The sequence below is a fragment of the Centropristis striata genome, chromosome 13 (genome assembly GCF_030273125.1).
Source record: "Centropristis striata isolate RG_2023a ecotype Rhode Island chromosome 13, C.striata_1.0, whole genome shotgun sequence".
Classification (NCBI taxonomy): Eukaryota; Metazoa; Chordata; class Actinopteri; order Perciformes; family Serranidae; genus Centropristis; species Centropristis striata.
Window position 1 is genome coordinate 11,723,096 of NC_081529.1, and position 17,323 is coordinate 11,740,418.

Here is a 17,323-nt window from a genome sequence, read left to right on the forward strand (position 1 = left end):
ATTATTGTAGTAGTCAATTCATATACTACTTAAAACACACAAAACCCTTTTAACTTTAGCTTCATTTGACTATCAGATAAACACAGTCAAAGTAAACTCATATGAATTGATAAAAAGATATGAATTAATGATGTTATGTCAAACATTCTTTACCCTTAGCATTGATCAATTATCAATTATCATTAAACAGTAAGAGCTGATGGATTTCCTTTTACACAACCCAGCATATGCTGTCACCTAATAGAATAATTTGCAGAGGTCACCTTGTAACCTCATTTCCCATAGCCTAATGTCCTCAAATTCAAAAATACTTCCATGGAAAAATTGTATCTTCGTTGCTTGATTTACCTTTTACCTGGGATCAGAGGTTACTAGCACTTGATCCCCTTGTTGGAGGTCAGTTGTTACTGCCTCGGGCCATAAAGATAGAAAAAACGAGTAGATGAAGAGAGAGGTAGAAATAAAGGGGGCAAAATCTTACGAGTCCTTTGTTTTAGGAAACCTCTAGAAGCCCGTAACAATCCAGGTACGATAGTCCTTCTTGTCCTTATCTTGGTTTCCCGAGTCCTGTCGGAACCTCAGATGTTGCTCCAGGTCACCGTCAGGTGTGCTGTCCTTATACTTGTCTCGATTTGCTATGATCGTCATCTGGAGGGCTTGAATATTCATTGCTCTGGATATGCCTCTTGTGACCAGCCCTCTCAAGATTGGAATACAACAACAAAGAATCAGGGCTAGTACGGTCAGGAAGGCTAGGATGGCAGCTCCTATTTTGGCAAAGAAAGCTCCCCATCCTCCCAGGAATGATTCCAGCCAGACTGTCACTTCATGTCCAAATCCAGCATTTTGGGCTAGATTATCCCGGAGGACCTTAATCTTTGTCATTGCCTTGGTAAAACTTCCCTCAGGAGCCGTATTGTTGGGAATATATGTACAACACTGATCCCCAAACATCTCACAAACTCCTCCTCTTTCGGCCAACAAAAAGTCGAGTGCTTGTCTATTCTGCCAGGTCATTCTACTCGTCTCTGTAAGCTGTTCTCCCAACGCAGTCAGAGCAGCACTCGTCTCGTTGGCAAACTTTTGCTGATTATAGTAGATGTAATTTATCCAGTCGGTATTGATTTTTATTCCTGCTTGAGGAACGAAAAGGGTTGCAAATACACTAAGGAAATCACTTATTCCTTTTGCTTTATGTGGGATACCAAAAGGGACTCCCAAGCTATTCAAACGGGGCTCCTGGTTTGGAGTGTCAGCATGTCGTCGAGGCCTTGATCCACGGGATGTCTCTACGTCATCTACTGGGATGATGATGACTGGCTGGATGGCTTGGACCCTGGCACATCTCCCATGCCAGTCTAACGGCAAAGTGCTGAGCAAAATCTCACCACCACAAAGCCAAAACTGGTCTGCCACTGCTTGTGTAGCATAGTGATATGGGCAAACCCTGGGTGGAGGATTAGTCTGGTTCCCCTTTTTTATATTCAGTGCCGGCTCTCTCTTTGAGCTGAGATGCCCCACTGGGGGGCATCCTTCTGTTCGTCGAGAGACTAGTTTCCAGATGGTGTCGCAGAGATGCCATCTCAATTTTCCTACATCTTGGCTTCCTTCTTTTTCAAAACATTCGAACGTTCCCACCATGTCCAGCTCTGTTCCATATGGCACCGACCTTAGATCCTTTTCCACTCTCACATCCAGAGCTGCACATCGTTCTCCCACTGTCTTTACCAAGGATGTAGGATCCAACATGTCTAGATATAACACTCCTCCCAGAATTGTGCTGTTGTAGTATTCTTTAGACCCCAACAATTGAAGACACTCTGCTTCACAGAGTGGTGACGGGTCGTCCTCCCAAATCCTAATAATGGATCTCCCACGGTTTCTCATCTGTTGGTACCACTCCTTCTTTGTACTCTCACAGTTCTTCCAACTATATTGAGTGTTCATGACTATCAAATTGCTTTCTCTGGCCTTGGAGCACACATAACAGTCCTCTTTTGCAGTGGTTCTTCCTGTGTAGTTTACCCATTGATACCACATATTTCTCCTTGCTTGTCTGTACAATGGATCTCTCCGGCGTCTAGTCTCTCCTTGGGTCTTTGAATCTGCTTCCACTTGTCCTTCATTTTTGACAAATCCTGATACCAGCCCTTTTTTCCCTTCTTCAGTCATGTTCTCTCGGTCGCGGTCAGTCATTAAGATGTATTCACTTGAGTCAATGGTTGGCATCCTTTCCAACATTGTAACCGAAATCTCTGTGGTTGCTGGAGAGTTCATTGCCGTTGGCTCAGGTGCAGTAGAATCATCCATACTTTCCAACGGTATGGTTGGCAGAGTGAAGACTGTTGGTACAGATGTTAGAGTACTTTCCTCTCCCATTATTCTTAAATCCACCTGCTTAGAGGAGTGGCTCATTTGGCTCGGCACGTAGTATACACACAAGTAAGTCCCTCCATCTTCTTTCTCAACACTCAGTATCAATAGTGAACAGTCTCCATTTTCCTCTTCATTTAGGAAACGTCTTCGCTGTGGGAAAGGTGAGTTCACTTTGTCCACTGGTTCTCCGACTACAGCCACAGCTGTTCCATTCTTTTTCCACAAAGCCCGGTCAAAGTCTTTTTTAGCTCCAATTGGGCATTCACATGGGAGCCTGACCGGATTTCCAAGCTCCACTTTAATTATAGTCTTTAAACCGGATTGGGGCTCGGATCTCCCTAACCGGCCTGGGGCTTCTTGGTCTGGCTGTCTTTGGACGGCTTTCTGGCTTTCTGGAAGCTGTACGAGAGACCTCCTGGCTCTCTGGACCATCTGGCGTTGATTTTCCTGCTGGTTGGGAGTCGTGCGGTTCTGGAGAATGTCGGAAGTCGATGATGTTGAATCGAGCATGACTCTTGGCATCAGTTGGAACAAGTGCATGATCAGTATCACCTTCATCATCACTGTTATCCCTCTGTTCCTCCCGATGTTGCTCCAGCGGACTCTCTGGATTGTCGTGGCTTGCTGTATCTCCCTGTGGCTGCTCTCCATCTTCAGATCTTTGTGGGAGATCTACGTCTTCCTCCTCGTTGTCCTTTGGTGCTTTTATGCAGTGATTGACGTGGAACCAGGTAGGTGATCCCTTTATCTGGATTGCAGTTCCTGTGCTGCGGACAACCTCGTATGGCCCTTCTCGGCGAGCATCGAACCACTTTCGCCGGAATACTTTTACGAACACCTTATCCCCTGGTAGGATGGTGGTAGCTCGTTTCACCCTTTCTTCCTCTTTCTCGGTCTGCTCCTGTTTTTGGATGACATAGGCAGAGATACTCCTTTGGAGGTTAGACATATATTTAACATATGCTTTCAAATCGTCCTCTAACAGGGATAGACTTGGGCCCTTCCCACTAGCGCGCAATCTAGGGGTCGTCATGCAGCGGCCTATAGCTAACTCAAATGGCGTCATATGTAACTCACGGAGCTCACTTGATCGGCAGGCCATTAACGCAAGTGGGAGCGCTTCAATCCAATTGAGTCCCGTATGCTGACAGATCTTAATGAGACGGTTTTTAATTACTCCATTCATTCTTTCACAAATACCTTGGCTTTGTGGATGATACACAGCTCCAAGGCGTTGCTTAATGCCTAACTTCTGCAAAATAAGCTTTACTGTTTTGTCGACAAATTCTCTACCATTATCTGATGAAATCCTATCTGGTAAGCCCCATCGAGGTATTACCTCTCTGCAGAGAAACTTGGCTACCGATGAAGCATCTTTTCTTTTAGTGGGGCATGCTTCCACCCATCTGCTAAATCTATCCACCACTACCAACATGTATCTTTTACCACCTACTGGACGAATCATGTCCACATAGTCAATGACCAATTCTCTCATGGGGCCGTTAGGAGTTGGTATGTGTCCTGGTGGGGTTAGTACACCTCTTCTGATGTTATTTTTCAAACAAATTGTGCATCTTCCTATGACATAATCAATCTGTTCTAGCAAAAAAGGTGCCCAAAAACCATACTCTTTTATAATTTTCCTTCTCACTTCCCCCCTCGCGACATGGGCGAGGCCATGTGCGTCTTGGATTAATACGCCTAATAAGTTTGAAGGTGCAACCACCAGGCCCTCATGATTTCTCCAGAGACCTGTGGCATCTTGACTTGCACCTCTAGCTAACCACAACTGTTTGTCCATTGTATTAGCTTCGTCTTGCATCAACACTATGTCTCTGAGTGTGATGTGGTCTTCTAAATCCATTGCATGCGTAACTAGAAGAACTTTCTTTGTGTTATGTACCCCAGCAGCTGCCTTTGCGGCTTCATCTGCTGCATTGTTACCTCGAGTAACTCTAGATGTATCCGATTTATGTGCTGCACATTTAGCTATGGCTATTTCTTTAGGTTTCATTACAGCATTTAACAGCTCCATAATTTGTGCATAATGCTGTATGGGGGAACCGTCAGTCTTCTTGAAGCCACGGCCTTTCCATACTGCAGCAAAAAGATGACAAACTGAATGAGCATATGCAGAATCGGTGTATATTGTAACACGCTTACCTTCTGCCATTAAACAAGCTTGCGTTAACGCAATCAATTCAGCAAGCTGCGCTGAGCATGGCTGTGGAACAGCTTCAGATTTAACAGTTACAAAGTCAGAGCCTTCCGCTTTAACAATTGCATATCCTGCATTTAATTGGTCCCCTGTTCTGTAACAGGACCCATCAGTCCAATATTCTAAATCTGGCTCCCGAAGTGGGAGTGCTTGTAGATCTGATCGAAGTTTAGAATATTTATCTGCTTCTACTATACAGTCATGAGGCTCCCCATCATCAGGAGTCGGTAAAGTGTCAGCTGGGTTAATTGTGTTACACCTGGCTAAAGTCACATCCTCTTGTTCCAAAAGTCTATGATAATCTCTAATTCTAGGCATCGTCAAAGTGAACTTGCCATGGTTCAAGAGGTTCCTCAGACTGTGGTGGGTCACAATTGTCAACGGGTAGCCCATGGTCAGGGCTGATGCTTTTTCATACATTTTATAAACTCCTGTCAGAGCTCTATAGCATGGGGCAAGGCCCATTTCCACTTCTGAATAAGCAGAAGAATAATATGCAATAGGTTGGGGGCTAGTCCCTGTACCAGTAGGTTGAGCAAGGACGGCACAGGCATATTTGCCCTCAGGAGATGACGAGACATACATCACAAAGTTTTTAGAATAATCAGGCAACGTCAATGCTGGTGCCTCTAGTAATTTTTGTTTAATTGTTGCAAATGCCAGGTGACCTTCTTGTGTCCAGGTGAGATTACAATGCAATTGACCGCTTCCAGTGTCTTTGATCATAGCTCTCAGGGGTCCTGTGAGTTCAGTGTAATTTTCGATCCAGGCAGAACTATAACCTGTAATCCCCAGAAATTTCATCATTTCTCTGACTGTCCTGGGTCTGGGTGCTTTTCTTACAGCTTCCAAATGATCTTCAGAAATGCTTCTGTGTCCCTGAGAGATGGCCTGACCCAAGTATACTACTTGGTCTTGACAATACTGTAATTTCTTTTGTGAGACTTTGTGTCCTTTCTCTGCCAGTATCTGTAACAACTTAATTGAGTCCTTGTGGCATGTTTCTTTGTTCATGGAACAGATGAGTATATCGTCTACATATTGTATGATTGTACTGTCCACTTGAGTTCCTACTTCTTCTAAATCATCCTTCAGTATTTTATTGAAAAGGTGGGGAGAGTGCTTGAATCCCATTGGCAAACGTGTATACTCATAGTTTTGTCCTCTGTAGGTGAATCCAAATAGTCCCTGACTTTCTTCAGCAAGCGGAACACTGAAGAAAGCTCCACACAGATCTATGACTGTGAAGCAGGCTGCTTCTGGTGGCACTTGAGCTAATAGAGTGTGTGGATCTGGCACATCTGCTGGATAGTCTGTAACCACTTCATTTATAGCTCTAAGGTCATGTACGTGACGGTAAGATCCATCAGGTTTCTTCGTTGGCAGGAGAGGCATATTGCTTTGAGGGCTATTGGTTGTTTTCAAAACTCCTGCTTGCAACAGACCCTTGATCTGAGGTTCAATTCCTTGGATGGCTTCTTCTTTCAAAGGATATTGTGGTCGCCAGGGCGGTTTGGTCCCTGGTCGGAGTTCCACTCTCACTGGTTGAGCAGACTTCACAAGTCCTATGTCAGTGTTATGTTGAGACCACAATCTCTCCTGGACCTGTTGTAACATTTCTTCCATGAAGTTCCTGTCAGGTGTGACAGACCACATTGACTCGTTTGTCATTTGTACAGTCTGTGGTTGACCAACTCCTTGTGCTGAGAATTCAACAAGTCAGTCTAGTCAAGTCAAAGTAATCCGTCACATAAATAATACAAAGATCAATCTTCACCTATTTAGTCAAAGCTAATATCTAACTTACTTTTCTCTAGAATAAACAGCAACTACTAAATTGACTATTACCCAAACTAACTAACAATCCCTGAAACTCTGAAAATAGCTTCACATTCCCACAGAACAGATTGTCCAATAATCTACTGACAGCTTATACACGATAACATTTAAGAGTTTCCAAACCACTGTTTTAGTCTAATAATCAAGACAACCCTTCAACAATGTCCACTAAAAATAAGACCAATGATGGCTGATACAGTAATAATACAAACAGTTATTCAAAAGCCACTTAATTTAACAAACTACAAACAAAGCCAACATAACTCCAAAAAGGACAAGACAGAGAAGGAAAAGGGAGAATGTCTGTGTCTGTGTGTATCTTATATTCCTGGCTACTCTGTCACTGGGCAGAGCTCATCAATCACTCTTCTTATCAAGGGAAGAGGATTGTTCTTGTCTTATTAATTTATGATAAGTCCGTTCACTTGCAGTGTACGGCTCATGCCTCACTTTTTATAGAGAAAGGAGGTGTTTTTTAACCAGTCAATCTTGGATAGGAAAGAGTCAGAAAATGGCAGGGGTAGAACAGGCCTTTTACTATTATGCGTGTGTATGTGCTTGTGTAACTTTTAATATTTATGTCACGGCGTGTGTGTGTATGTGCGTGTGTGGGTGCGTGTGCGTGTCAAAAAGAGAGAATGTGTATGTATGTGTGTGTGTGTCAGAGAGGGAGTGTGTGGGTGCGTGTGTGTGTGGCCCGTACGGGGAAAGACAGAGAGACGGGGGATACCAGCTGATACAAGCAATATTAACAGGACATTGACATCAATTACTTAGGAGACGACAACCTGCGTCTCTTCAAACCTCGGTTTCATATATCTGTCGAATCCTCATGTGTACCCTCTCAACACAACATGAGAGATAAGACCTTTAATAGATCAACGTCTATTAAACTTTACTCGAGCTCTTTTATCTTTAAAACCGTTTTACTAGGATTTTTTATCGTGCTGATCAGGCACTAATCCTTCACATACTTCAAATTTGGACATGCGACTTCACAACATATCATTTTTTTTACAATTTTGCCTAGGACTTTTTGCCAAACCGCGCATGCTTATGACCTAAACTTAAATGCGACTTAATATATATTAATTCATCACTCTGGCGTCAAAACCGCATGTTCGGCTCACGTCCTCACACGTCTTAAAACTGTTTACTTTGGGGTCTAAACCGCGCATTTATTTTATTAAAATACAAACTTCAAACTATTTCATAGTTTCTTTTTTAGGAATTTTAAGAACAAGGTGTTTGATTCAACCTCCATACAGGAATTACGTTGAAACTGCACATACCTTCATATTTCTCATATTTCCTCTCATGTACTCTGTGCATATTAAAACATTTATTACTTTGGCGCCAGTACTGGGAGGTCACGCCCCCTCTTAAAATGAGATTTTTTGGGTCAGAACCATGCACATTTCCTTACAAACTTCAACAAAGTTTGTTTTCTTTACACAATTACTTCGAAGTACAAAATAAATAAACACAATAAGCTTATATTCCTTCACAAAGTAAATTTAGATTTTCCAAACGTGAGAATTCTCTTTACATTTTATTTATTTCAACAAAATTTAGTTTTGGGACCCCTTTTAAATTTAATGTCATGTAATCCATATTTTTCACTCAAAGTCCTTTTAATGAAGTTGGAGATATCTTGTCCTCTTGACCCCAGGAGAAAGAAAGAGAAAAAGTCACTCACCAAATATGTGATGTGGGTCGGGCTGGCCAGCTCTGTCTCCTTTTTCTCCCTCTTTCTCCAAGGTCCAGAATCAAGATCTTTGTCTCCAAAGCAACACCCTGCTCGCAGCGCCAAAAATTGTAGTGTATGATTCACTACCCCTCTTGAGTGAAAAAGAATGGATGGACGACCAGGTGAAAGTTCCTTTTAGTCTTCTTTATTATAACTCATCAAAAATACAGGAACAGTGGAGGAGACTACTGTCCAATTTTAAGGCTGTTGGATGAAAGGTCCCACACCAAATGTAGCCCTGTCTCCTCTCTAAATTTCTGTGTGAAGGTGTCTTATATGCTCGGTTCAACGTATGGGCGCGTCTTCCAGGAGCCCAAATATACTCACTAAATTTACTTTTTAACCTTATTTGGCTGACATCCAAAACCCTTCTACTTCCTGATCGATGTTCACATTCCAACATCTCCACTGTCAAAACAGCTGTCCCCAGAGTCTCCCCGAGAAGTCCTGATGTCTCTATTTTCCCAAGGGTCAGGATGAGCCCCAAAGGGTCAGAGAGGCCCCTCTTTACTGGCGCCAATATTTTCTGCCCATGTCACGTACAGTATACTATTTAAGGCAGAAAATATACTACAAAGACAACAATAACAACAACAACAACAACAACAACAACAACGTGATTGCTAAATTGAAACAACTAGAAAGTCTTTACATTTCAACACAAAGACACAATAATTTGTGTAAATATTGTGAAACCTTATGATTCTGATGTTTGTTTTGTGATTGATCACTTTATTTATAGTCCAAAGTATCCACTGTTGTTGTCACTAAATATAACAGCTTGGTTGGCATCAAGCTCCTGTATATGTGCTTTTACAGGTTAAATCTCCTTCATGAATCTCACCGAGACTTTTCTTAGGATCTTTCTTCAGAACAAATATAAGAAAATACTTTCAGAAGATGTTGGTGAGGGGGCCCATTGTGCAAATCTTTTCATCTTTTTTATGATTAATAAATCATTTCTATCGAACCATTAAACACACAATTATATGAATGTCTTTCTGGAAATCACTTGGTAACCAATCAGTGAAGTAAAAAGAAAAACAGCTGAATGTGAATGTGGAACCAGTTTCAGGTCATTTGCTCTCTGCAGTCTCCCCCTCTCTGCTTTCATAGTCAAGAACCACATGTTTACCCCTTTAATATTTCTGATGTATATAAAATATGTTGACCAGTTATACCTTGCAATATAAATATCTGCATCATAAAATTTTCACATTTCACATTTTTTCTATATTAACCTGCACTAACTTCACAAACTTTAAGACAGTAAATCAAATCATCAAATTAACTATAGATACACTGAAATCGATATATGATACATTTTTTCTTACACCCCAACATAATCTGGACGCTCTGAAGGTAATAAAAAAGAAATGTAAATACATGCAAATAAATGTTTCTAAAAAGGAAGTGTGTGTGTGTGTGTGTGTGTGTGTGTGTGTGTGTGTGTGTGTGTGTGTGTGTGTCAGTGAGGGAACAGAAGAGCTCACATCAGTTCAGCTTCAACATCAACCATGTTCTCTGTAGCTCTGATACTGCTGCTGGCAGCTGGATCCTGTGAGCAGCTTTCACTGGATTCACACTAATGAACACATTAGAAACACTGAATATTCACATGAATGATGGAGATCATGTTGATTTGTGTTTCCACAGGTGTGAACAGTATTGATCTCATCCAGCCAGACATCAAAATAATGCTCTGAAGAACAAGTTCAGCTCCAGCAGAGACACGTCTGCTCTAACAGGGACTCTAAAAGACAGAATCTGCAGCCTGAGGACACAGCTGTGTATTACTGTGTCCGTGTAGCTCCACAGTGATACAAACCACCAACAGACCTGCACAAATACTCAGCAACCATGTGACTCAACCACAAAAACAAGTTCTAAATGTGAACATTAATAAAGTAAACACTCTTCACTCAGTATAGAAGAGACTTAAAATAACTTTGTTTTACCCACAATGCAAAATGTACATGACACATTTTTAAAAATAAATGCATCTGTTGTTTATTTGGAGAAGAGATGAGGAACCTCTTTTCCTGTTTTAATGGGGAGCAATAACATCTGATAACTTCACTTTTACCTAACAGCAACTCTGTCTCCTCACAAATACATAATGAGAGGTAAATCTCACTGTAATTGGGCCAATGTGGAAAATAAATCTCTAATCAGCTTCACCGTGAGTTAAAGATTGTCATTGTAGATCGTTGTAGTTTAAATATTTTCCATCAGTTCAGAAATGAGTTTCCAGGGCTTTGATATTTGAGTTTCCTCTGCTGTTGTAGAGATACTCTACTTATAGAAATGTGTCACATGTTCCTTTTTAAACCTGCAGAGGGAGGTCTATGCAAACTCTTGCTCTCTTATAAACACACCATCAGAAACTGAGAGCGTTTCTATATTTCTGAAACACTCAGGTCAGAAAGCTCTGAACTACAGTGTTCATCACAGAATGGACAATACAATTATCTGGAGTTTATTATTTGCAGTTGCTATTCATGGTGAGAAAATCAATCATGCTTTTTAAATGTCCGACCTGTGATTTACAAGTTTGATGGATAATGATCAAAATGTTTCTACTTCCAGGAGTTTGGAGTGAGATCAAACTGGAGCAGTCTCCCTCTGAGGGGAAGAGACCTGGAGAGACAGTGAAGATGTCATGCATCATATCTGGTTATAGCATGACGAGCAACTATCTCCACTGGATACGACAGAGGTCAGGGAAAGCTCTGGAGTGGATTGGGAGGATGGACACAGGCAAAAACTCTGCTATCTACAGCAGCTCCTTTCAAAACCGTTTCATCATGACTGAAGATGTTCCCAGCAGCACTCAGTACCTCGAGGTCAAGAGCCTGACAGCAGAAGATTCTGCTGTTTACTTCTGTGCTCGACAGACACAGTGACTGAAGACAGTAGAGCAGCTGCACAAAAACCTCCACAGACAACAAACAGCAAAGTGATCTCAATGATATCTGAGTTTTCTCACCATAATCCAGTTAACATCATCTGTGGATTGTATACACCTTATATTAATGTGTTGTTTGAATTGTCTTTATGGTGTTACATTCATTATTAAGTATTTGGTTCTTACCAACAGACAAAAAAAACAACTTACATTTAGAAGTGTTAGATAATTTATTTTATTTTAAGAGTTAATTTCTTTATTTCTTTTTTAGTGTTCAACATGCTTTTTCTAGAATTAATCCTCATCCAAGAAATCTTGTCTGGTGAAATTATCTGTCCATGCTGCAAGATCATTTCCCCTCAGATTTAGTGTGTTTATCTTTTTTTATCTTGTTTTTAGACACCCCATTTTTGTAGTGCAGTTATTCATGACTAACAAGGAACAAGGAAATGGTTTAAATATTTAATAACACTAGAACCGACAACAGGTGAAATTGACCTGTGGCTATTTTTCAACTGTACGTTACATTGTTTCATTAAAATATTTTATCCTCCCAGTCTTTGACTTTTCCTAAAAGTGCATTATGTAGCACTCCTGATTGTTAAATTATCAAGATAAAGCAGGATTTAAAAAAAAAAACGGCCATCAGCAGGTAGAATATGGAAAACATAGCAACAAACCAAGTCATTATCTTTTTTTTTTTTCTTTTTATTAAAATTGTATATTATGATGGAAACAGCTTCTGTCTGCTACTGTATGTAACAGAGCTTCATCATAAATCATAGGCTAACCTTTGCTGTGGACAAGAGGAACAGATTCATGAATACTTCTCAATGCTTTCAGTGCAGAAGAGTCAGGTGGTGGGGAGGCCTCACAACTGAAGAAATTACTAAATCTAATATAATATATAAGCAAACAGCCAATATTTTTATAATTAAAATATTAATTCATATTTTAATTAAAATTAAAATATTAAAAATATTAATTAAAATTTGAATGCACATTTTTAAAAATGTATTTAAATTCAAATTGACTGAAAACAGTGGAGCAGCTGCACAAAAAACCTCTACAGACAACAAACAGCAAAGTGATCTCAATGATATCTGAGTTTTATCAACACCATCACTTTAATATATCCACATTCAATTTTAAATACTTTACAATGAAGTGAGTTTATTGTTCTCCTCATGATGTTACATCACTCACAGAAAAAGTTTATATATATATATATATATATATATATATATATATATATATATATATATATATAATATATATATTATAATTCTCTCAACATTATCTAATCCTGAATTATATCTGACATTAGTACAAACAATGAATGTTTAAATGCTGTAAAATGGTCACATAAGAATAAACAGTGATTTCCTCCCTGTGAGGAGGAGTCAATGCAAAACTCAGATGTCTTCCACCTCTACTTATCTGACTGCAGAGAGGAGGACAGAGGACAGTGGAGACTTTCTCAGATGTTAATAAAACGTTTCTTCTATTTGTGTCACCCGCTTATTTCACTCAATCTTGTTTGTTTTCTTCACAGGTGTTGATGGTCAGACAGAATCTGAACCAGCAGTTAAAAGTCCTGGAGGATCTCACAGATTGACCTGTTCATTCTCTGGACTTCATGTTAGTGGCCACTATATGGCCTGGATCAGACATGCTCCTGGTAAAGGACTGGAGTGGCTCGCCTTGATTCACAGTGATGGCAGCAGCTACATTGCATACTCTCAGTCAGTCAGAGGGCGGTTTACCATCTCCAGAGACAACAGCAGACAGCAGCTGTATCTGCAGATGAACAGTCTGAAGACTGAAGATTCTGCTGTTTATTATTGTGCTCGAGAGCCACAGTGACTGGAGTTGGTTGAGCAGCTGTACAAAAACCTACAGTCCTCATTCTTACTCGGCTGATATATATATTTTAAATTGCTGTTGTTTTTATAAACTCTTGAATGAGATCACTAATAAACAACAACAATAACCATTGAACACATAAATTAAATAAAGTATTTCTGTGACGATCATTTCTGAACTTAAAAAACAGAGAAAACAACCTGCTCAAATCATTGATGCTTTTCTTATTCAAGTCTGAAGAAAAGAAAACCTGCATCCACACATTTGAACAATATATATATATATTTATGTGTGTGTGTGTGTGTGTGTGTGTGTGTGTGTGTGTGTGTGTGTGTGTGTCTAAATTAGGTCATAATATGAGTACAGATAACTTTGCTGTTCCATCTATAAAAACAGGAGATGGCAGTCAGAGTCAAGTTTCTCTCTCCTCTGTCACTATAAGGAGAAACAGAAAAACACTGAACATCTTTCATGTTGGTGTCTGTCTCCACTCTGTATCTCCAATATGTCCCAGTGCAGAAATGCAAATCCATACAGGGATGCACAATCCCCGCCCCTTCTTCAAAATATATCCTTCATATCCTTCAGCCTTTACAGATTCAGACTCAGTCAAGTTCCCACCATGACAGTTGTACAAAGTGTCGTCCTCTTGGCTCTCATTTCAGGTGAGTGAAGTGGGAGTCCAGTGGAGGAGAAAAGGAGCTCTGTATGTCTGCTGGCTCCTCCTCATCTAAACTCTGTGTCTGTTTCAGCTGCTCAGGGCCAGTCCCTCACCTCCTCAGAGCCAGTGGTCAGCAGAGCTGGAGAACCACTCACTCTGTCCTGTAAAGTGGAAGGACTTGCTCTGGCTTGGCTGCACTGGATTCGTCAGAAACCAGGGAAAGCACTGGAATGGATCGGACGCATTGATAGTGGAACTGGCACCATATTTGCCCAAAGTCTCCAGAACCAGTTTTCTATCACCAAAGACACGTCCGCAAATCTTCTGTACTTAGAGGTGAAGAGTCTGAAACAAGAAGACTCTGCTGTTTATTATTGTGCACGAGAGGCACAGTGACACACGAGACTACAGAGCTGTACAAAAACTGAACAACACTGATCTCTGTGTGAGAAGCACTGAAGCATGTCAGGCCTGTGAAAACACATTTTACATTGAGTTCCCATCGAGGAAACAAACACAAAGGATTCCTCTACCTACTCTGGTCACTTGAGAAGTCATACTGTTTACATATTCAACTACACCTACAACTTATTCAATTAGAATTTAAATATTTTTCAACAACATGTAAAAAAAGGTTACATATAATGAAGTGAAGTGAAGTGTGTGTGTGTGTGTGTGTGTGTCAGTGAGAGGACAGAAGAGCTCACATCAGTTCAGCTTCAACATCAACCAGGTCATCCCTTTAGCTGTGGGCATGTCACTGAAAATCTCCCGGTGTATGTGAGGATTAATGCTTGCTGCGCATACATTTTTTAGACAGGGAAAATGAGCAGGGTTTCCGCTTGCCATCTGCGTCTCCCACAACGTGAGCTTTAACTTGAATGCGCGTATGCTGTCATGATACTGTGTTACAGGTTGTGAGTTGTGTCTCAAGGAGTCGCTGCTCAGTTTTCTGAGGAAAGAAAGATATATTTTGGTTTTGTTTTTTTGCTAGCCAAAACTAACATCCCAGTTAATGCTCCAATTAATGCTAACATGAATTAGTAGCGGCTTCTCTCAGTCAGGTTGCCGGTGTAGAGAGGCGTGTAGTCAGTGATCAGATCCCTCGCGCTCCTCCACAGTCCAATTATGGTCTGCTCCGCGTATCGGAAACAAGATGGCGACGCAAGATGGCGACAAGTATAACGCCGAACTCGAGGCTTCTAACGGGCAGTCCACAAACCAATGGGTGACGTCACGGTGTCTACGTCCATTATTTATATACAGTCTATGGCCAGGAGAGACACAGTGACACAAAGCATCAGTAGAGCTGAATAAAAACCCCTCATAGCCTGAACACTTGTAACATGAGGCCACCAGAGGAGGAGCTCTCAGACCACTAATGACTTCAACACCAGCTCATTGTTACAGAGTAGAACAAAATATATTGTATAAATAATAAATAATATTGTATAAATGGATACGTTTAAATACTTGGATGTCACCATCACTGATTCATAATTGTATTTTCTCCCAGAGTAAAAAAACAAATTGAAAACCTCAACAATTAGCATCCAAATCAGTCAAATTCCAGAATGAAAGTGCAGGTGCAGGGGGTTATGACGTAAGAGCACCCCTGGTCATTGAAAACTTTGTGAGTGGAGTAGAAGGACAGATACAGATGTGATGAAGGCAGGAGAAAGAGAGAGATGAGCAGAGATCAGCGATATGTTTTACGATTGGGAAAAGGCATTGTTACATTCATGGTGTTTTAATGAGAAGTTGATTGCTCAAAGCTTGTTATTGTATGGAAGAGAGAGTGGAGCAGTTTAAAAAACGTTGACTTGAAATCATTATTTCATTTTGGCGAGGCAGTTGATCAAGGTGGAAAGAGTGCAGTGATGGTGGATTGGGTGGATATTTAGAGTTGGACATCATCAGCATAGAAGTTGGTCATGATCATGATGATGATGATATTAGAGAAGGAGAGCATGTTGAGAATGGACAGGAGAGGCCCAAGCTTGGGTCCCTGGAGGATGCCTTGGGATTGATTAACCACAGTAAAGATGTACTTGTTAAATCAGTACAGGTGATGTTGAGAGAGGATTTAAGCTTCAAGTGAGAAGTGGCTGCCATATGGCACTTCTAATTGAAACATATCAGACAAACCTAAGTTGTGCCATCTTAAATGAATATATCATTAAAATTCCATTTATCCATTGATGGTTGGAGCCAATGCTGACAGTGGGTGAGAGGCAGGGTACCTGGAAAGCTTGCAAATCAATTAATTACAAAAACTCAATGTAAAGCAAAATGTCCTCCCTGTGAGGAGGAGTCAATGTAAACTCAGATATTTTCTAACTGTACTTATCTGACTGCAGAGAGGAGGACAGAGGACAGTGGACACACAGTTTAACATGATGGACTATAGGACAGGACTGCTGCTTCTAACTGTCTGCTGGGCAGATGAAAAATATCTACAAAACTCATGGAGATGAACAGTCTGAAGACCGAGGACACAGCAGTGTATTACTGTGTCTGAAGACACAGAATGAGAAACAGTAATAGCAGCGTCATACAAAAAGTACTTCCTCTATTTACCACAGCCACAAGGATCATTCAGTTTTCACAGTATATCTTGTCCTACATTTGTATTATTCAAGACCAAAATTCCACTTAATGGGATCCACTAAAGACAAACTAATTTTAAATGTATTGCTTTCTTTTATCAACTACGTCTCTGCATGAAGGTACACTCAAATGTACACAGTACTAGAGAGAGAGAGAGACACAAACAATCTTAAATACAAAAACATGTCAGGCATGGAATGTATCAATCAACACAAAGACACTCCGTTTAATACATTTTTGTCTTGGTAATAAATATTTCATTTTCAGTTAGTTTTCTAACACAGTCCAACAAGTAATCCGATTTGGTTCTTTTATCTTTCTTACTGTTTGTGGGCTAAAGAAGTAGGTGTGACTGATCATATTTGTGTGTCTGAAATGATCATGACAGATGATACACGGTCCCAAATAAAGTTGGAATAATTTTGTTTCCACATACAATCTTCTGTTATTTGTTGATTCATTTTCATTCTGATATGTTTGGAAGAGATTAATTAACATTTTACATTTAGTCATTTAGCAGACGCTTTTATCCAAAGCGACTTACAGGAAGAGTAAAAAGCAAACAATCAAGGTATAGTGCAATAAGAGCTATTAGTGCTAGTGACAATTCTTTGAGGAGTAGACTTATCATGTGGTCTAGGAGAGAAGATGCTCTCTGAAGAGCTGGGTTTTCAGGAGTTTTTTTTAAAGGTAGAGAGGGACGCCCCTGCTCTGGTAGGAACTGGTAGTGTGTTCCACCAGCGGGGAACAAGAAGTGCAAAGAGTCTGGATTGCCTTGGACCAACAGGGGGCAGAGCCAGGCGCCGTTCATTGGAAGAGCGCATCGGTCGTGAGGTAGCATATGTCTGAATCAGGGCGTTCAGGTAGGTAGGAGCAGTACCGGAGACAACTTTGTAGGCCAGCATTAGAGATTTGAATTTGATGCGGGCTGCAACAGGTAGCCAGTGGAGCTCAATGAGCAGCGGAGTGACATGTGACCTTTTAGGCTGGTTGTAGACCAGACGCGCCGCCGCGTTCTGGATCATCTGAAGCGGCAGAGCTGCTGCTCCTTCGCGTCGAAAGGAGCCAGTTGAGGTGGTTTGGGCATCTGGTAAG

The 17,323-nt window shown here is 40.8% G+C and overlaps 2 gene segments (V, D, J or C); both read left to right on the plus strand.

Annotated features, from left to right (window-relative positions):
• Nucleotides 1-9,700: 9,700 nt before the first annotated feature.
• Nucleotides 9,701-13,398, plus strand: LOC131983008 (immunoglobulin heavy variable 3-66-like). The segment is given in 3 exon segments: nt 9,701-9,743; nt 12,647-12,939; nt 13,354-13,398. Coding segments are annotated over 3 exon segments (381 nt in total).
• Nucleotides 13,399-13,579: 181 nt separating this feature from the next.
• On the plus strand, nt 13,580-14,014 carry LOC131983009 (immunoglobulin heavy variable 3-74-like). The segment is given in 2 exon segments: nt 13,580-13,622; nt 13,710-14,014. Coding segments are annotated over 2 exon segments (348 nt in total).
• Nucleotides 14,015-17,323: the final 3,309 nt, after the last annotated feature.